Source organism: Zingiber officinale, chromosome 11B (genome assembly GCF_018446385.1).
Source record: "Zingiber officinale cultivar Zhangliang chromosome 11B, Zo_v1.1, whole genome shotgun sequence".
In the NCBI taxonomy this organism is placed as follows: Eukaryota; Viridiplantae; Streptophyta; class Magnoliopsida; order Zingiberales; family Zingiberaceae; genus Zingiber; species Zingiber officinale.
Window position 1 is genome coordinate 23,027,212 of NC_056007.1, and position 22,633 is coordinate 23,049,844.

General features: G+C 35.5%; 1 protein-coding gene across 1 annotated transcript; it reads left to right on the forward strand.

The window, feature by feature from the left end:
* Nucleotides 1-4,589: 4,589 nt before the first annotated feature.
* Nucleotides 4,590-22,021, forward strand: LOC122034963 (E3 ubiquitin-protein ligase RGLG2-like). Its single transcript, XM_042594317.1, has 13 exons — nt 4,590-5,147; nt 5,233-5,360; nt 17,475-17,727; nt 19,113-19,197; nt 19,671-19,811; nt 19,899-20,012; nt 20,084-20,181; nt 20,414-20,493; nt 20,582-20,687; nt 20,782-20,909; nt 21,034-21,193; nt 21,429-21,485; nt 21,649-22,021. Exons 3-13 carry the CDS (start codon nt 17,545-17,547, stop codon nt 21,727-21,729), a joined length of 1,233 nt encoding a protein of 410 aa, XP_042450251.1. The 5' UTR covers nt 4,590-5,147; nt 5,233-5,360; nt 17,475-17,544; the 3' UTR covers nt 21,730-22,021.
* The last annotated feature ends 612 nt before the right edge of the window (nt 22,022-22,633 follow it).

The window sequence follows — 22,633 nt, forward strand, 5'->3', positions numbered from 1 at the left end:
AAATAAATAACATCAATTTTAAAAGTCCCCTTCAGAAAAGTTGTGCCCTATTCCATGCCAACTGGCACGGAGCAATACCTTCTTAGAAATGAGGTATAAATACGTTTTGACACCAGATATACCTTCTCCCCAGTTAGAACTTCACAGGGAACGTGATTTCAGGTAAATCCAAGTAGGGGAGGGACATCAGTGGATTTTGGTCAAAACTCACTGATGGACCTAGACACCTCTTATTCGACCCATTTCAGTTCGAGTGGTATTCTGGAGTTGCAAGGACTCCAAATCTGCTGAAAAATCATTATTTAAAGCTCTATAGGTGCTGGGAAAAAAAATAAAATATAATCAGCCTTCGTTGGGCCTGATATGCTTCAATATCAGGCCTAACGTGGGCCTAATATGAGTATCTATCAAGCCCAACGTGGGCTTGGTATCATATCGTTTCATAAAACATTAAATATAACTCTCCCTAATATAAACTCCAAACATTGTAACAGTGTCCTGATGAAAAAAATAAATAACAACAATTTTAAAAATCCTCTTCAGAAAAGCTGTGCCCTGTTCCGTGCCAACTGGCACGGAGCAATACCTTCTTATAAATGGGGTATAAATATGTTTTGACACCAGATATACCTCCTCCCCAGTCAGAACTTCACAGGGAACGTGATTTCAGGTAAATCCAAGTAGGGGAGGGCCATCAGTGGGTTTTGGTCAAAACCCACTGATGGACCTAGACACCTCTGATTCGACCTATTTCAGTCCAAGTGGTATTCTGGAGTTCCAAGGAATCCATCGGTGGTAGTCAATCATGGTTTAAAGCTCCATAGGTGTGCTGACAAGTGATGGAAAAAAACAAATTCAGGCACCGTTGGGCCTGATATGATTGAATATTAGGCCCAACGTGGGCCTGGTATGGTATCCTTTCTTAAAAATTTATACTATCTCCCCCTTTCTAAAAACTCAAAATGTGCTACCATGCTCCTTATCAAAAAAGAAATTAAAGTAAAATAAATTGATTCACCATAAATTTAATTTACACAAACAGTAAATCATTACAAGAATAGTATATTACAATTGTTCAGTATCTACAGTTTAAAGTTTTTGTCAAACATGATTTCATGTCCATGTCTAAATCTATAAGCTCTCATATCAGCTTGTACAAAGTCTGTAGATCTCTGGAACATCAAACTCTCTGCATAGCGCATTATAAAAAAAGCACAATCCAACCTACAAAAGAAAAGCAGAATGCATCATAAAAAAAGCCAAATCCAATTATTATGGAAGATACACAAATACTTACGATTTGCTTTGTGTGGGGCCAATAACTTGAATCGTTTTATACTCTCTCCCGGAGAAAGGTGTAAACCTTTATGGCATCTGGTATAGTATGACCAGTTTAGCTCCTTAAAAAATAACACCTACAAATATCAAACCATAGTAATTAATACATAACCAATGATTATTGGATATACGAAATTTGTTACTTACAGTTTGATTAAAAACAGAAGTGTAATTTTGTATGGTACCAAGAGTTATAATGAATTATTTGACTTTTCTCCAGGTCCATGACCATTAGATGCCAATGATCATCTTGGTTATTTAGAGGATAGAAAATATATCTAATGTCCTTGTCATCATCAGTTTTTGCAGTTTGTTTCAATGCATCCACGTGCATCATTCCGAACAATTCCTATGCAAATAATAGAGGTATTTAGGTGACTGCATCCAATATATATTATAAACAATTTACAATAAGATAAGGGACATACTCGGAATCTAACCCCACAAAATATAGATGGGTGGTACGGTGAGTTAGAGTTTTTTGTCTTCATTAGCAAGAATATTCCAATAAACATTTATGCAATCCCCATTGGTGTATTACGTCCAATCAAATATTGTCATAAAAGATTGAATATCTAAAGAGAAATTATCATTTGTCCATATTGGTTGCACCGTCACCCTACATACAAGGATACAGTAAATGATATTTAATAAATATAAAGTAAAAAAAATATCATTAAAGTCCAATAATAATAATCCTTCATTGACATGTGGTTTAAGTATTTAGGCTGGCAACTACCTTACCTTAACTGACTGAGCTTCAATAATGCATCGGCTATCACACCATCTTGACTCTTTTTAAAAAATGTCTTCGCTTGTTGAGATAATTAAAATTATACTATGTCATTAAGGAATATAAAATAACAACTTACCTACTCTCGACCGTACCTTCAATATTTTGGTTTTGACCTTGTTAAGTTCATCACATTTTGTTTCTAGCTGTGATGAAATTGTATCTTCTGTCTTTGATGGTGCAGGAGCATCTGGTTCGATAGTAAGAATAAGCTGTTTGCCTTTTTTTTTTGTTGCATTCGGCTATCAAACTTCTCTGGGTTCTCTTTCTTTTGGGGGCTACCCAAAAATTAGTTGGAATTATAGGCAGATTAGGGTCTATGCCTTCTGATGCTCTTGGCTCCCCTGATATACTTTGTATGACTTGTTGGAGTTCTTTAATCTTATTTTCGGCATCAGCTATGATTTTTTCTTTAACATTTAAAATTCTGTTATCCACGTCAGAATTTATAGTGTCAGCCTTGGTGCCACTCGTATCCCGTTCCTTACGTAGTTCACTTATTTGTTAATCCTTTTCTTTAAGCATAGATTCCATATCAGCAATCACAATATCCTTTGCTGTTACTAGACTATCCTTTTCTTCTATCACCGTTGCCAGGTTTTTATTAGCTTCCTCTAAACTTTGAGTAGCTTTATGTAAATCTTGCTTTAAACTATCAATTTTGTTATCCTTTTTCTTGCACAAAATATAATCTACCGTATCGTCACACTGCAGTAGACCTTCTTCGGCTTGCTGTAAAGATTCTTGGCCAACCAACTCAAGAGACTCAGTTGGTTGAGGCCGGTTTGGTAGTAAATCCAACTCTGATTCTGCCGAAATTAAATCTACTAAAATTTTATCTGCAGTTACACGGTCTATCATTTTTTTGACTGTGTCAACATAATAGTTAGGTCACCTCCACCATAGTATTCTTGGCAATTTTTCTGGATGGTCTGGATCAATAATGCTGATGTGCTCATACACCCATACCTACAATATGATTATAAAAATAATTTATAATATTTACAAACACTACAAGAAAACAGGGCTTTAGAAACGGATTTTTAAAACAAAAATAAAATCTGTTTTAGATTTATATAAATCAGAGACAGATTTAATACGGAATTATTAATTCGTTTCATTTTAGTAAATTATATATTTTTTTAAAAAAATTAAGACAGAATTTAAAACAAATTTGAAACGAAATTACATATAAATTTTTATAAACAAAAATAAATATGAATTATAAACAAAATTTGAGACCGTATCATTTCTGTGACAAATATTGTTTATAAATTAATTAAAAGTTAAAACGGAAATAAAATCTGTTTCAGATTTATATAAATCAGAGACAGATTTAATACAGAATTATTAATCCGTTTCATTTTAGTAAATTATATATTTAAAAAAAAATTAAGATAGAATTTAAAACAAATTTGAAACGAACATATAAATTTTTATAAACAAAAATAAATATGAATTATAAATAAGACTGTATAATTTCTGTGACAAATTTCGTTTATAAATTAATTTAAAGTTAAAACGAAAATAAAATCTATTTCAAATTTATATAAATCAGATACAGATTTGTTACATAATAATTAATTTGTTTAACTTTAATGAAATATAATATTTGAAAAGAAATTTAAAACAAATTTTGATACGAAGCTATGTATAAATTGTATTAAAAAAATAAATATGGATTATAAACGGAATTTGTGATCGTTTAAATATTTTTAAACGAAAATAGAATTTGTTTTATATTTATATAAATCAGAGACATGAAATTGTAAATATATTCACTTTGATAAAATATAATATATGAAAAAACTTTAAGAAAGAATTTAAACCAAATTTAATATGAAATTATATATAACTTTTTATAAAGAAAAATAAATATGAATTAGGTTTTCTAACCCTTTCTCCTCGTCTTAATTTGGCTTTGGCTTTATCAGAGTAGGTACAAATTCTTTTTCCCCCGCCTCTGATTTTATTTTTCTCGTGCTTGGTGGCTATCTTATACTGCTGCAAAGGTTGCTCGCAGCTGCGAGGTCGACCGTAGTTGTGAGGGCGATCGTAACCACTTAAGGTTGTCTACAGTTGCTTCTCAAGGCCGCAAGGTTCGCGACCTTTTCAATTAGCCCCCTCATGCGACCGTGAGGTCGTCCACCCTACAGTCCCTGAATTCTTATTATTTTTATTGATTTTTACTAATAATTGTGCACTTTTATTGTAAAATACGGTAATAAAAAAATAATAATAATAATTAAATAATAAGATTTAATTGGGAAATAATCTTAACGGAATTTTTAGATATTTTTATGAATTTTTCAGAGCTCGTAAGATGTAATTAGAGGACACATTTGCACTTGAGAAAAATCTATTTGGAATATCCAATTTAAATAGGAGTTGATAAAAGAAATTACTTAGGTTTTAATTAAAATAAACCTAGTTATCTAATTTAATTAATGGTTATAATTCCTCACCGTGCCCTATTCCTCTCTAATCGTCGAATCCTTCCTCACCTTATCTCGTCGCCGCCCCGATTCTTCCTCCTCTCTCACGCCGTGTTTACTCTCTGCTCTTCTTCTTCTCCTCATCTTCTCCAACCGGTGCCCCTTTCTCTTCTTCCGCGTCATCTTCCCTCCTCTGCCGTCGTCTCCTCGTCGCGGAGGTCCTCACCACGCCGATTGTCACGAGAGCACCGCTGACAGCAGTCTTTCTCTCCGCGAGCCTCACCAACACCAAGCTCTCTGGGCTATCAGGCGGCCCGATCCTCTTCTACTTTTCCCCTTGCGTCTCTGCCCTAGATGCAGCCGACGTCATCGCATCCGACCACAGTACCTGCAATTTTGGGCGGCTAGCGTCGCCGCCATCTCTTTCACCGGCTGCCACTTCTTCCTCTTCCATCTGCCACCGTCGGAGAGCTGAGTACACAGGAGAGTAGGGTTGTTCTTCCGCGTATCAGCAGTTGCGAGGGGTTACCACGCGTTGCCCCCTTCAATTGTGCCGTGGCCATCCGGTCAGCCACAAGGAGGTATGAGATGTTGTCATCTCTATTCCTCTTCCCTGTTTGACAGCCGTCACAACTTATCAACGGATTGGCATCTTCTGGATTGCAGATCCATTGCTGCGGTGACCCCATTTGTGCTTGGATTTGTGCCACTGTCGTGTATCTGTGAATTCTGAGGCGGTGAGGGTTGTTGGACAGATTTACCATCGTCGAAAGAGCCACAAACTGCTGATAAGGGTAGTAATCTGAACCTGATCAGATTTATTAGGTTGTTTCTTTTATCATGTTGGATGTGTGTTATGTTTCTTATTGAATGCTTATATCAAACTTGATCTCCCTTAATTAGAATGCACACACTTGGCTTTAATTGTTTCATGCACCCAACTTGTTTGATAAAATATTCCGTAGTTAGGTTCTAATTTTTGCATGTCATGTGTTCATTTCACGTTCGGTGAAATGTCTCTTTCAATAGTTAGGTTCTATCTGATGCATCTTAGTTTACTTAACTCTTGCTTTGTATTGCTCTTTCAATTGTTAAGTTTTATGTCTTCATTTAAATTCAATTAGGTTAAGTTAGATTAGGTTTCTTTAATGCTCTAGGTTTTGTTCCATGCTTAGTTTCGTTAATTACTTCATGTTGACTATTATTTTCTGCAATTGTATTTTATTCATTAGGTTTGATTTCATAGTTGCTTTGCTATTTCAAATCTTAGTCTTAGAATCCAAAATTTTCTATTATCTTGTATTTGATTTTGTTTTATGTACTTAGAGATTCTAAGTTTAAGATTCAAATTTGAAGAAAATCCTACTTAAGTATTTGTTCACACTGACCTAATTTTTATGGTTTTGTGATGCCTATTGTTTCAAAGCCAAAAGAGTCTTCATGACTTGTTAATTCTTTAGCATTGACAACTATGGACTAATTAGTGGGTGATCATTGATATTGATTATGACTTTTGTATAATTTTAATTTATTTGTATTAAAAATTCTGATATTGTAAGACTTGTTTCATATTTTGATTTGTTAGATTTTCTCAACAAAATTGGTTGGTTCATTAATCTGTACAAGAGAAGCAATTTATCTCATGGAATTCGAAGACAGGGAGGGCAAAAGAAGAAAATGAAGGCATGCATGTTATTAGCTCGAGGATAGAGGAACAAATTATTGAAAGAGAAAAAAAACTTATTATTATAGAGGGAAGAAAATCTCAAGGAGATGATTTGGAAATGATTCAAGAAATGGAATATACAAATCATTTATATCTAGGAAAATTTGATCTTTATAGTTTGATTATTGGTCAAATTTGTTTGGATAATGTAAATATTTATTTATTTTAATGTTAATTGTATAATACATTTGGAATTAGAAGTTATTTCTTTTTAATAATTTTAATTTATTTGAAATGAAGAATTATTTAAATATATTGATGAAAAATATAAAAATGTAATATAATAATATTTAGTGATAAATTTAAAAATAAAATTATATACAGATTTATAAATAGAATTGTAAACAGATTTATAAACAGGATTAATAACAGATTTAAAATAAAATTAGAGACAGAATTTACATTTGAAATTAATTTTATTTTGTTAACTTGAAACAGATTTATAAACAGTTTTTTCATCCGTTTCAAAAATTAGAGACAGAATATTTCCGTTTCAAAATTAGCTACGGGGCTTTCACTAACGGATTTTTGAGACGGAATATTCCGTCTCAAACTTTCTTTAGAGACGGAAAAATGATTTTCAGAGACAGATTTTTTCGTCTCTAAAGCCCTGTTTTCTTGTAGTGAAATATCGTGATATATATGTGTAATCGGACTTACAGCCAAAATATTTGGAAATCCCTTGAGCAAGGGGGCCTTGGGCGTTGCATCAGTACTCACACTTGTCGACGCTTCTTTTGTTGCCATTGCGAACCTAGCTATTGTATAACCACACCCAGCAAAACAACTCTTAGATCCCGTAATAACGACTACGCTCTTATTCTAACACGCCCACACAAACCCTAGGTTAAACGGTTATAGAAAGCATAACTAAATGAGCAACCGATCTACGCACGAAACTGATTCTCGAATGCCGGTGAAGGTAGAGTCATGCCTCGAACGGTGCTGCGTAGAATGACTTCGAGAAGAAGATGACGACCGAAGTAGGAGAGTGTGCACTTTTGTATATTGAAACTTGGGCCTGATATCCCATTATTTATTTTATTTTAAATTTAATCGACTCGATTTATGTGTAAGATTAATTAATTATTATTATTTTGAAATAATACTCTTTAATATCAGGCCCCACGTTGGGCCTGATATGGTAGAATATCAGGCCCACGGTGGGCCTGATATTCAAGCATATCAGGCCCAACGGTGCTTGAATTTGTATTTATTTCCATCACTTGCCAGCACACCTATGGAGCTTTTAAGCATGATTGGCTAGCACCTATGGATTCCTTCGAACTCCATAATACCACTCAAACTGAAATGGGTCGAATAAGAGGTGTCTAGGTCCATCAGTGGGTTTTGACCAAAACTCACTGACGGCCCTCCCTTACTTGGATTTACATGAAATCAAGTCCCCTGTGAATGTCTTGGTGGGGAGATGGTATATATGGTGTCAAAAAGAATTTATACACCATGGATTAGAAGGTATGGCTCCGTGCCAGTTGCCACATATTCCACTTATGACCATGCTATAGACTTAAACCCTATGGTAGCACCTTCTAATTTTATTTATTTTTGATTTTTTCATAAGGATCATGGTAGCACATTTTGAGTTTATAGAAAGGGGGAGATAGTATAAATTTATAAGAAAGGATACCATACTAGGCCCACTTTGGGCCTGATATGCTGTCATATCATGCCCACGTTGGGCCTGATATGCACTCATATGAGGCCCACATTAGGCCTGATATGCAATCATATCAGGCCTACGTTGGGCCTGATATTCAAGCATATCAGGCCCAACGATGCCTATTTTTTTTCCATCACGTGCCACCACAGCTCTGAAGCTTTAAACCATGATTTGCTAGCACCGATGGAGTCCTTAAAATTCCAGAATCCCACACGAACTTAAATGGGTCGAATCAGAGGTGTCTAGGTACATTAGTGGGTTTTGAACAAAACCCATTGATGGCCCTCCCCTACTTGGATTTACATGAAATCAAGTCCCCTGTGAAGGTCTTGATGGGGAGATGGTATATATGATGTCAAACAGAATTTATACACCATAGATTAGAAGGTATGGCTCCGTGCCATTTTCCACAGAACAGTCCCTCTTGCAGTTTCAGGACTAAGAACCAAATTTTTTCCCCCGTAACTTAGTTACTTTGGTGTTCCATATTTACAAGCCTAATTCAAATTTCAAAACCTACCTTGTGATCTTGAAACCGAGTTTTGGTCTGATCCTATTTGATTTTCTAAACAATCCCAACCGTTACCATGTTTTTAGTTTTGAGAAGATAGATATGGTGTGCAGTACAACTTATATACATTATCTCTCTTTTCACTGATAAGCACCAGAATAGCAATTTGGATGTCACAGGATATTGTGACTTATATTTGACTAATCACTATGCAATATAATTAATATTCCAGTTCCAGTTTATTCTCTTCTCATATAATACATAATACTGTATTAAACAACAAAGACTACATACAAACATATAAAACTACCTACACTACGTAACTTAATTTACATTCTCTACAAGTTTTTGCCTTAAAATACTATGGATATTTAATATTTTATGAAACGATACGATACCAGACCCACGTTGTGCTTGATATGCACTCATATCAGGCCCAACGGAGGTTGATTATATTTTATTTTTTTCCCTACACCTATAGAGCTTTAAATAACGATTTTCCAGCAGATTTGGAGTCTTTGCAACTCCGGAATATGACTCAAACTGAAACGGGTCGAATCAGAGGTGTCTAGGTCCATTAGTGAGTTTTGACCAAAACCCACTGATGGCCCTCCCCTACTTGGATTTACCTGAAATCACGTTCCCTGTGAAGTTCTGACTGGGGAGAAGGTATATCTGGTGTTAAAACGTATTTATACCCCATTTATAAGAAGGTATTGCTCCGTGCCAGTTGACACGGAACAGGACACAACTTTTCTAAAGGGGACTTTTAAAATTGTTGTTATTTATTTTTTTTCATTAGGACAGTGTTAGAATATTTGGAGTTTATATTAGGGGGAGTTAGATTTAATGTTTTATGAAACGATACGATACCAGGCCCATGTTGGGCCTGATATGCACTCATATCAGACCCACGTTGGGCCTGATATTGAAGCATATCAGGCCCAACGGAGGCTGATTATATTTTATTTTTTTCCCTGCACCTATAGAGTTTTAAATAATGATTTCCCATCAGATTTGGAGTCTTTGCAACTCCAGAATACCACTCGAACTGAAATGAGTCGAATAAGAGGTGTCTAGGTTCATCAGTGAGTTTTGACCAAAACCCACTGATGACCCTCCCCTACTTGAATTTACTTGAAATGACGTTTCCTGTGAAGTTCTGACTGGGGAGAAGATATATCTGGTGTTAAAACGTATCTATACCCCATTTATAAGAAGGTATTGCTTCGTGCTAGTTGGCACGGAATAGGGCACAACTTTTCTGAAGGGGACTTTTAAAAATGTTGTTATTTGTTTTTTTCATCAGGACACTGTTAGAATGTTTGGAGTTTATATTAGGGGGAGTTAGATTTAATGTTTTATGAAACGATACGATACCAAGCCCACGTTGGGCCTGATATTGAAGCATATAAGGCCCAACGGAGGCTGATTATATTTTATTTTTTTCCCTGCACCTATAGAGCTTTAAATAATGATTTTCCAGCAGATTTGGAGTCCTTGCAACTCCGGAATACCACTCGAACTGAAATGGAACGAATCAGAGGTGTCTAGGTCCATCAGTGGGTTTTGACCAAAACCCACTGATGACCCTCCCCTACTTGGATTTACCTGAAATCATGTTCCCTGTGAAGTTCTGACTGGGGAGAAGGTATGTTTGGTGTCAAAACGTATTTATACCCCATTTATAAGAAGGTATTGCTCCGTGCCAGTTGGCACGGAACAGGGCACAACTTTTTTGAAGGGAGCTTTTAAAATTATTGTTATTTATTTTTTTCATTAGGACACTGTTATAATGTTTGGAGTTTATATTAGGGGGAGTTAGATTTAATGTTTTATGAAACGATAGGATACCAGGCCCACGTTGGGCCTGATATGCACTCATATCAGGCCCACGTTGGGACTGATATTGAAGCATATCAGGTCCAATGGAGGCTTATTATATTTTATTTTTTTTCCTGCACTTATAGAGCTTTAAATAACGATTTTCCAATAGATTCGGAGTCCTTGCAACTCCAGAATACCACTCGAACTGAAATGGGTCGAATTAGAGGTGTCTAGGTCCATCAGTGAGTTTTGACCAAAACCCACTGATGGCCTTCCCCTACTTGGATTTACCTGAAATCACGTTCCCTGTGAAGTTCTGACTGGGGAGAAGGTATATTTGGTGTCAAAACGTATTTATACCCCATTTCTAAGAAGGTATTGCTCCGTGCCAGTTGGCACGGAACAGGGCACAACTTTTCTGAAGGGGACTTTTAAAATTGATGTTATTTATTTTTTTCATTAGGACACTGTTAGAATGTTTGGAGTTTATATTAGGGGGAGTTAGATTTAATGTTTTATGAAACGATACTATACCAGGCCCACGTTGGGCCTGAGATGCACTCATATCAGGCCCACATTGGGCCTGATATTTAAGCATATCAGGCCCAACAGAGGCTGATTATATTTTATTTTTTCCCTGCACGTATAGAGCTTTAAATAACGATTTTCCAGTAGATTTGGAGTCCTTGCAACTCCGGAATACCACTCGAACTGAAATGGGTCGAACTAGAGGTGTCTAGGTCCATCAGTGGATTTTGACCGAAACCCATTGATGGCCCTCCCCTACTTGGATTTACCTGAAATCACGTTCCCTGTGAAGGTCTGACTGGGGAGAAGGTATATCTGATGTCAAAAAGTATTTATACCCCATTTCTAAGAAGGTATTGCTCCGTGTCAGTTGGCACGGAACAGGACACAACTTTTCTGAAGGGGACTTTTAAAATTGATGTTATTTATTTTTTTCATCATGACACTGTTAGAATGTTTGGAGTTTATATTAGGGGGAGTTTGATTTAATGTTTTATGAAATGATACGATTCCAGGCCCACGTTGGGCCTGATATACACTCATATCAGGCCGACGTTGGGCCTGATATTGAAGCATATCAGACCCAACGGAGGCTGATTATATTTTATTTTTTCCCCTGCACCTATAGAGCTTTAAATAACAATTTTCCAGCAGATTTGGAGTCCTTGCAACTCCAGAATACCACTCGAACTGAAATGGGTCGAATCAGAGGTGTCTAGGTCCATCAGTGGATTTTGACCAAAACCCACTGATGGCCCTCTCCTACTTGGATTTACCTGAAATCACGTTCCTTGTGAAGGTCTGACTGGGGAGAAGGTATATCTGGTGTCAAAACGTATTTATACCCCATTTCTAAGAAGATATTGCTCCGTGCCAGTTGACACTGAACCTAGTGACATTGTGCTCTTGAAACCGACTGTTGGTCCGAGCCTATTTGATATATTAAACAATCACAACCATTACCATGTTTTTAGTTTGGAGAAGATAGTAATGGTGTGCAGTATAACTTATATACATTATGTCTCTTTCCACTGATAAGCACCCGCATCGCATTTTGTATATTGTGACTTATATTTTACTAATCACTATGCAATATTATTAATATTCCAGTGACAGTTTATAATCTTCTCATATACTACATACCACTGTATTATACAACAAATACTACATACAAAGATATTAAACTACCTACACAACATAATAAGTTCATTTACATTTTATAAAAGTTTTGCCTTACAAGACTGGATATTTAATCCAATGTTTTAAAATACTTATCCATAAAAAAAGATACCATTACATCAATTCTAATTTTTTTCATGTCTCCTTGTTTGAAGTCCATCTTCATATCATATAGGAGACATCGAATGTATTGCATCACAAAGAAGCCACAGTTAACGCTGTAAACAACAACATTTTTATGCTCAATATTTTTTTATCAATAATTTATATTCACACTTTGTGCTCGATTTACCTTGCTTGTTTTTGTGGACATTCTATTGTGCAGGAGACCCATTTTTCGAATGGATAATGCCTTTCCAAGTTTGGATGAATAGCAGCAATGTGCTCACGACTATATAATTTAAAATCTGATACCTGAAGATTGAAGAGGAAATTTCCATTTTCCATCAACTAGCATTTATATTAAAATACAACCATACACATTATTATTAGATGTTCACCGCTGCTTCAAATTCATATTTGTAATTACTTCCACTTGCTAGAGAATTGTACTGATTGAACGTCATTGATTTGGTGTCCACCAGCAGCAAGTGGAAGTGTGCATTATCACTGCACAAAGGTATAAATATATACCTTACCTCTTCATCTCCTCTATCTATCTTTATCAGGTGTTGGAAGGCAAACTTACTTGACGATTTCATTAATGACTACAAATATGCAAAGTCTTACATACATAACCAAATAATAAAAAGAATTCTAAATTTTACTATACTCAAATCAATTCCTTACTGTGAAGAATGTTGAACAATATATTGACTTGCTGTATGCGCTTCCAAATGGGAATGCCCCCCTAAATAGAATTTTACAATACGTGTCGATTACATCCCCTCTTGTTAACATCTCTCCATTCACACCAGATAAAAGGTAATACAAATTTAAATAAAAGGGTGGTTCCTCCCAAACTATATCATTTGTAAACCTACAAAGTAAACAAATTAGAGATTATTTTTACAAATTTAATTTTGATAACCTTAGCTCAAATGATACGAGAAGCATATAATAGTCATGACTAATGTAATTTACATACTTTATTTCCTCCAAGGCTTTTAACAAGTACGCCACCTCTTCGTCTTGTTTTTTTTTTCTGGGAAGACTTAAATTGCTTCTTCACATACTATTGCACATAAACACAAAAAGCCAATTAGATAATCCATTAAATCTAACAAAATACAATGAAATTTGCATATATCGTCTTACAACAATTGCTTGTTTCCTCATTTTGTCATATTTGGCAAACATATCTACATCATTCTCTGCCTCTTCATCAGATTTGTCTTCCATCAATTGTACAATATTAATTTCTTCTTCCATTTCATCCAAATCAATTTTTCCTTTCCCCTTGCCCACAACACCATATTCTATGACAACTATTTTTCCTTCTCCTAGACTTGTATCTTTCTCCGTAGGCTCACTTATTTGTATATTTCTACGCTGCCTCTTAGGTAAAGTTTTGAGCCACAATAGACTATCAATTGGAGTGTCCCTGTAATCATAGCGACTTCTGTCAAGTCCTCTCCTACTTCTTGTTGTAACACCTACAGGTTCAATTTGAGGATCGTCTACAGGCTCGCTATATTGAGATCCCATGCCTTTATTTTCAACTATTTTAAGTAATTCTTTCACCCTCTCCTTCAATTGTATGTTCTCCAATGTTAGCTCTTTAATTATGTTTGCTTGAATAATGCAATTACAACACTCCTTATTAATCTGCCTTCCTACTTCAGTGACTTCAATTTGTGATGCCTCCATTGCAGGTGGATTTTTAGCAACGCCATCAAGGTTCTCAACCAATGATTTTTCATCTTGGTTAGGGATTAGGTCAATCACAACCTGTAAGAATATTAAACCACATGTTAAAACAAGACTTTTTAACCAAACTATAGTCAAAGTATTCAAAATTTACCTCTTCAGATGAGACTTTGTCAATCAATTCTCTCACCTTACCAATATGTGAAGGAATATTCCTCCACTTATTTATTCTTGCTCCTTTGATTTTGTATGGTTTTTGGATTGGAACATGCTCCAAAAACCATGCCTGATTGACCATCACAAGGGTTAACTATTTTAAAAATGTCCGTAAAATATTAAAAAATTTGACATAAATTATACACTTACTGCTAAAAGACCAGCAAATCCCTTTAGGTAAGGGAGGTTGGTGTTAGACTGTTTTGTCTCAGTTGATGAAAATATGTCCCCAATCTTAGGTAATTGTGGAGCCATAAATTCATGTATTGCTTCATCCCAGTTGAATCTATCAAGATTCTCAAAATCATCTACTATATCTATAAGACTTAAAGGGACCTTATATGTACTAGAAGAAAATAAGATACAAACAAATATATACAAAATATAGAATTTGCAAAATAATAAAAGATCATCTTCGCCTTCAACGCGATTGCCATAAATTTTAAGCAACTCCTCAATTCTTGATCTAGTAGCTTCTTTTTTGTTTGAGAAGTAAGTTAGAAAGAGGTCACTGGATGCTTTAACTGAATTGATCGGAATTGAAGCTCCACGGTCTGCAATACCAAGCAGCAATGAAACGTCTCTTCTTGTGAAGCCAACCGGAACACCTGACCAAGTTAAATTATTATTATACTTTTACCAACACATACAAAAGTATTAGGAACACCGTCGACATGATACGATGCCATATCATGCCCACGTTGGGCCTGATACGACATCGTATCAGGCCCAGGTTTAACAAAACATTAAATTTTACCATACAACTACTTTGTGATTAAAATACAAAATTATAAATTGTACCTGAGAATCTAAAGGTTTGACTACTTGAATTCCAATTTTGAAATATATTTATTAAAATCCCACGGATGTGCTGTATATCTTCTATGTCCAAAAAAATACGAAAGGATGTCTGTTTGATCAGCACTATGTGTTGGTCATGTAAAATAACAGAGCCTTCATGCGTTCCTTTCTTCGTGGATGGTTGAAAAAAACTTTTAAAGTGACCGAGGACACTGTTCCAATGCAGTTTGTGTCCAACATCAACTGAACCCTATACTTTATAAAAATAAAAAAATTAAAATCATACTATTTCAGCTTCTCAAGATCACATAGTTTGTAAAATGATAACCTTTACAGCTAATTGATGTGGAGAGGATGATGATGCACCCGATCAACGTCTTTGCGCTATTATGATACTAGCTGATAGATGTAAACCCTAGAATCCTTCAGTGTTGGCGTGCGAACAGTCCTGGTTTTTAATTGAACTGAAATGCTTGATGCCGCTTGAGAAACACTCGAGGTCACTAAACTAGGGTTTCATAAGAAGGAGCTACACTCGCATGTCACGAAGAGGGAGGTACACTAATCATCGAATTTATTTTTTTAAAATCAAAGTAATTGAAAACTGTGGTTAGGATGCCTGGAAAATGATGACTGATCAGAGGAGATTGACGGGAGGGCTATATTCGGTATTACACATCACTTACCTGCGTCTTTTGGTAAATACAAAATGATGATACACCTTTTGATAAATACATTAAATTTAGTATGTCTTTTAATAAATTACCATAAATTATATCCTAAGGATACAATGTACATCACAAGTATATTATACATACTTTGAGAATATCATAATCGTCCTGTCAATAAGGAGACACGTTGGGACAATGGATCTTAACTCCATTCCCTTTGTTTTTATTCGTATCATTCGCTTTCGTCCCATTTATATATTAAATTAAGTTTTGGTAAAGTGTACTTGCCGTATTTAATGCTGAGGCTAATTTTCTTAAAAGTTGTTTGCAGAAACAAGGAAAAAAATAGGAGCAATTTCATGAAAAAGACAAGCAACAATCGTAAATTAGAGAAAAATCTTCATTATAGTATTAACTTTACATGTAATTCTCATGTCAAAAAAATTTTGTTTCCACTCTCTACATATAAAGTATTACTTGTTTCAACTCCCTCATATAAATATTGATACCTAAATTGCCCCTCAGATTTTTTAGGTATAAAAAATCCAAAATTAAGTATAAAAAGTCCAAAAACGAATATAATTCTTCTTAAAGTCAGTACTTTATATTAAAAATCGAGTATATTTTCTATCAAAATTGTCCCTCTTATATTTTAGGTATAAAAAGTCTAAAAATAAATATAATTCCTGTTAAATTCAGCACTTTATATTATAATCTAGTACTCTATACTAGGATCGAGTATATTTAAAGCCGTCAATTTGGGTTGGGCCCGACGGGTTGGCCCACCCCGCCAAACAATTTAAGCGGGTTGGGTTGGAATTTTATCAACCCAAGTCCGCCGTGGGCCGACCTGTCTAGGCCCGCGACCCGCACGGGTTGGCCCGCGGGTTAAAAAACACATGTAAGCTAAGTTTTAGGCCAATTTATTATCTTTCTTTATTATAATTTTGAAATAAAAATAGTACTTTTCATCCAACATAAGTACTCGTTTGTATTCATTTATATTTAAAATACATGTTTATGTATACATTTAATTGTAGAAAACTTTTTCGAAATAAAATGTTGAAGATATGAAATATTTTTAATTTTTAAAAAATTTTGATGGGCCCGCGGGTTGGAAATTTCTCAACCCGTCAAGTTAGCGGGTTGGCCCGCCCCGCCCCGTCCCGCCAAATGGTTAACCCGCCACGGACCGACCCATCCCGCCACGGGTTGGCCCGTCTGACAGCTCTAAGTATATTTTCTATCGAAATTAACCCTCATATTTTTCGATACAAATAGTCTAAAAATGAGTATAATTCCTATTAAATTCAGCACATTAAATTAAAATCGAGTATATTTTGAGGTGAAAAAAGAATCGTACTCAATTTGATAGAAAATATACTATATTCTAATTTAATATACTGAATTTAAGAGGATTTATACTGATTTTTAGACTTTTTATACCTAAAAATATCATGGACAATTAAATAAATATATTTGACTGGGGTGTAAAAACAAAGATTTTCATGAATAAAAATTACATGTAAAAATTTATTTACTACATACAAAATTATCCCAGCAACACGCGGACCCACCAGTGATGTAGGAACGAACCCATCTCGCAGGGCGTAACTATCTGTAAACACCAATATGGTTCGCAAGGAAACTTCCTCGCAGGTCGCAAACGCATCGCCGCTGTCATCCATAATGACACGCCGCTTGATTTCTTCCAAGCTTTTTCTATTGCTCGTCTTCGCCATCCTAATCGAGGCGAAGGATAATCATTCAATTCGTCGGCTTCTTCCTGCTCTCCGCTGGTTCCAATCGATTCTAGGGAGAAAGGTTCGATTTTTATCGGTTGATGTTCGGTTATCTTGTAACGTGAATTTAGTCCTTTCTTGTTAAAATTTAGCGCACAGATTTTCTTCTTGTCAAATCTTGTATGATCGGCTGATTTATGTCTTTGATTATCAACAGAGCGATTTGATGCAGACAGAGAGTTGGGCGTACGATTCTCACCGATCTACCTGATGCTTCAACTCTTGTCATGGGAGCCCTATCGTCGAAGTCGAGGGACATTAGCCACCATTCGCGTGAGTACGTTTCCACGACAACTCCGAGCACTTCGAGGTACTCGGCATACCCAGAGAGTCATGAGAAGCCCCAAGCAAGAGAAAGGTTGAAGATGAAGTATTCAAGAATAGGCGATGATTACAACTCTCTTGAACAGGTGAATACTTTTTTTTTTATCCATTGCTATTGGTCTAAAGCTTTCCTTTTTTCATGATAGTAGCCAAATTGCTTGAGCATGGCGATGTTCTTAGCATAGAAGGGATGAAATTTGTATATGCCTAACTCAAATACTTAATTGAGAGTATTATCATATATCAATGGGTTTGAATTTTTTGAATACATTAGTTGATTAGTAGTTGAACTTGAATATCAAGGATCTAATCAGGTGATACCATGTGCCCGTGACTAGCAAATGATTCATGTAGTACCGGTATTGGCCAGTTAATTACTCACAATTCCTATATATAACTTGAAAAAGTATGTTAACATGATAGCGGTTAATTGGTGATACCATGTCGTACTCATTAGTGAAACATAAAGGGTATCACATGGGTGCTTATTACATGTGTAGTGAGTTAGTTTCACTGAATTGAAATGTCACTGTGTATCCATGGATAAGCAAATCCTTGCTGAACTAAGTAGCGTCTCCTGTGCGCTTGTCTTACTTTTCCTGAAGCTACTCATGTTTGTGCATCTCACTGAACTTAGAATAATGATGCACTCATTGTCATATGAAATAACGATGTGGCTGATTATGTGATGGCTGTGATGTTATGTGATGCTATATTATTGTAAGGACATGAATTAAGTTCAGGAGTATGATTGCATATGGCATTGTTTGTTAGTCCTAATTCTTTATCGGTTGATTACTTGCAATAACTGTAACCCCAATATTTACCATTTTGCAGGACTTCTTACCTAAACTTTTGTCTCCTTGGCTTCTTATATGCGACAACAATTCAAGGATTAATGAGCCGAGCTTATTGATCAAGAGAATACATTGATCTCTATGAATTAATAGAACTCCTGGATCTACTCAAAATGTGGTTGCCTAGACTCAATTCACCTATACTTTGTCGCTTAAAGTTGGACATGTTCAAAATCGACTAATAGGTTCTATATGTAGAGGAGTTGATTGATTAGAGTAGAAGATTTAAGAGGTACAGGGTAATCAAAGAAATTGAGTGATTGTAATAAATAAAATTTAATTGATTCAAATATTAATAGTGATACAGTCTTGCATAGAGCTCATTGGAGGAATAAAAACTCTGTAGCTGACTTCAAATAATTGGGACAAATATGACTTGACGTGTTTGCTGAGTTTAGCTCAAGCCAAATTGAGTATGCTTCTCAAAGCACTGCTTGATATAAGAAGCCAATGTTAAGCAAACATTTGGAAACAGTTGTCATACTACACTTTATCCAATCAGTATACTTATATAAAAACTATTACAAAACCTAAATTAACTTATACGCATTTTCTTTTGTATATTAAATGGTTTTTCTTGGCGATACTCAAGTCATTACACCTTTGTAATGCAGGTTACTGAAGATCTTTCAAATGCTGGTCTTGAATCTTCTAATCTGATAGTCGGAATTGATTTTACAAAGAGCAATGAGTGGGCAGGTTTGCTTGTACTCTTAAATACCTTTACCATTCTTGTTGGTTCGATACACAGTTTAGCAATGCCACTAATTTTAGGAAGAAGTAAGTTTCTAAACAATTATCTTCTTCTCAAAACATTGGTTTCAAACAAGGAATTATATAGCCTGACTCAATTATTTGGAATTTACTAGCTTGATGAAATTTCACACTCTGCATCTTATAATAAATATTGCATATTTTATTCTTGTAATGCTGTGTGAACAATTAATCTGTTTTTATCATATTATTGCTAATCCAGTCTTTGGGTGGCTATCTGTGTTGCAAGGTCTGTATTTCCTGGTTGCGTGTAAGCATACTAAGAAGTTTATAAGAGCTGGTCATACTTAAATCCTCATGAACTTTAGCATGAATTAGCAAGCAAACTTAATGAAGTACATAAAGTAGTTTTACCAGTGAATCTTTAAAATATTTAATGCAATGCTATAATTTATCAGGTAAGGTTTCTTTCAATCGCCGAAGTTTGCATGACATGGATTGTTCTCCAAACCCTTATGAACAAGCAATATCTGTCATTGGGAGGACACTTTCTGCATTTGATGAGGATAACCTTATTCCTTGCTTTGGATTTGGAGACGGTTAGTTAACACCCATTCTATTATGCTTATTCAGCTTGGAGAGCTATCCAATTTCTGTTAGAATGTTTAAGCTACCCTTTATTGCAGCAACTACTCATGATCAGGAGGTGTTCAGTTTTTTTCCAAACAACCGCCCGTGTAATGGTTTCGAGGAAGCACTTGAAAGATATAGAGAAATAGTTCCACATCTTAGGCTAGCTGGTAGTTACAGATCTTTTCTAGGATGGTCAAGTTGCAGATCATTAATTGACTCTGAAATTGCCATATCACAGGTCCAACATCTTTTGCTCCAATAATTGAAACAGCAATAAGCATTGTAGATCAAACTGGTGGCCAGTATCATGTTCTCCTCATTATAGCAGATGGCCAGGTTAGTTATCAAAGATGCATCTACTATCTCAAATAATTTGACATTTTCACAAGATGTATTTTGATCCTTTTGCTTTCATTTGTTCTCCTCGGTGTCTTAATTGTGCTTGATGAGCCTATGCTTGAAGTTTTTATTCTTTTAAATGCAGAGTCTGTTCTGGTAGTGATGCATATTGTTTCTGTATTTTGATACTTAATCCGATCTAATCCTTCTTTTTTGAATTCTTTTCCAGGTAACAAGTGGGGTTGGCAAGAATAGTGGCAAGTTAAGCTCACAAGAGAGAGATACTATAAATGCTATTGTTAAAGCTAGGTAACTACTGGTAGCTGCCATACTACGAAGATTGTACTCAGAATGCTATATTTGGATTCCCTCTTTTGATGTGTGTTGTGTACTATAGTGATTATCCACTCTCTATTGTTCTTGTTGGAGTTGGTGATGGTCCCTGGGACATGATGCAACAGTTTGATGATAACATACCTTCTCGATCATTTGATAATTTCCAGGTCATAGATTGAACTTTCATATTTACATTAATGTTTCTAGTTTAACATGTTACATTAGTACTGAAAAGCTTGCTCAACACCTTTGTGCTTGCAGTTTGTAAATTCTACTGAAATCATGTCAAAAAACATAGCCAACAATAAAAAGGAGGCAGAGTTTGCTCTATCCGCTTTGATGGAAATTCCTTCACAATATAAGGCCACATTGGATCTCCAACTTTTGGGGTAATGGTCCTTCATTGTTTAATTACAAACCCAAGTTCATGAATTGGCAGGCTTTTTATCTATTACATTAGTTTTCTTCTTTTTATACAAGCTAATTCAGATTTGTTTTTTTCTTACTTCGCAGCAAATGCAGAGGAATTCCGAGAAGGAAATGCCTTCCACCTCCAATTAAGGGTCGCGGTCCAACCTCAAAGCGCCCACAGTCGAGCATTTCTGATCCTTCCCCTGGAGTTGATAAAAGTAATGCTGTGGTTTCTTCAGCTTCTGCTGTCAACGATAAAAAGGTCACTTATATTACCTTATCTCCCTTTGGTTCTTGCATGAGTTAATTAGTTAAGAGGAGGTGCTTTTGACAAGGTAACTTCCTTTTTTTTCGAACATACTGCTATTCTATTCTGAGTATCGGGTAGTAAAATCTATAAACAATTACTCGGAGTAGCTAAAAAATCAAGGTTAGTTTGCTTTATTCTTCCAACAAATGCTCCAATACCTACCATTTTTTGTTTGTTTCGATGTCAGATCTGTGGCGTATGTTCCAACCAGACCAAGAACCTAGCTTTCGGGTGCGGGCATCAGGTAAATTTACCTATAATTTCACTCCTTTTACATAACAGGAGTGAGTGTTTCTATCTTATTTTTATTTTTCAAAAACTGCATCTAGTTCTAAAAACTAAGGACTTTCTTGAGCAAGCATCCCCATCTTTCCATCTTTTCTAATCAGCCATTTCTGCTAACACAGGTTTGTTACGACTGCGGAAACGACATGAAGCTTTGCCCAATTTGCTCGAGTCCTATAAATACAAGGATTAGACTTTATTAATGTTCAGAAAGTGTTTTGCTTAAGGAATGCTTTAAACCAAATTGTCCTTTGCTTTGCTTCTGCTGTTGCCTGATGATTTGGGTCCAAGCAGAAGCAAAGCACTAAATCCTGCTTTAAACCCAATTTTAAGAGTTTGTCTAAAGTTCTGGGGGTGTAAATCTGGCTTGTTCTTGTATTTGCAAAACACTAAAACTTATATTATGATTTCAGTTGTGCACAACTCTGAACACTGTGCTCCTGATTTTAATTAGAAGATATTAACACAGTTCGTCTGAACATTTTTCCGTCTGAATGCAGTTGTGCCAACATTTTTCCTTCTGATTTCAGTTGTGCCAACATTTTTCCTGCTTATAACTTGAATGAGACATATTAATGGTTTGCAGTTTAAGGATTAATGGCAGTTAATGGCTATTACTCAGGTTAATTACATGTGTGTGGATTTTGAGTTTATAAATTGAGGCTCTTACCTGGGCAACAAATGATCCATGAATAATTTCTCCTCCACGGTCTCTCTGCCCACTTATGTTCTCTCATATTCTCGATGATAGCTCATAGTTAAGATATAATTCAGTTCATCATGAACAACTAGTCATTGACTAGGATTAGGGTACACACGTTGAATATAAGACCCATCGAAGTAAAAATTACCCAAGCAACCCGTCAATGTGGTAATGACTAGGATTAGGGTACACACGTTGAATATAAGACCCATCGAAGTAAAAATTACCCAAGCAACTCGTCAATATTTTACCACTCGGATTAGGGTTTAGGGGTAACTATAGAGCTTGAAATTACATTGAACTCAATTGACTTGTGCGTTAAAATGTTGGTTTGCTTACTTGGGCAATTTTTACTTTGATCGGTCTAACATTTTGATCGGTCTAACATTCAACGTGTGTATAGG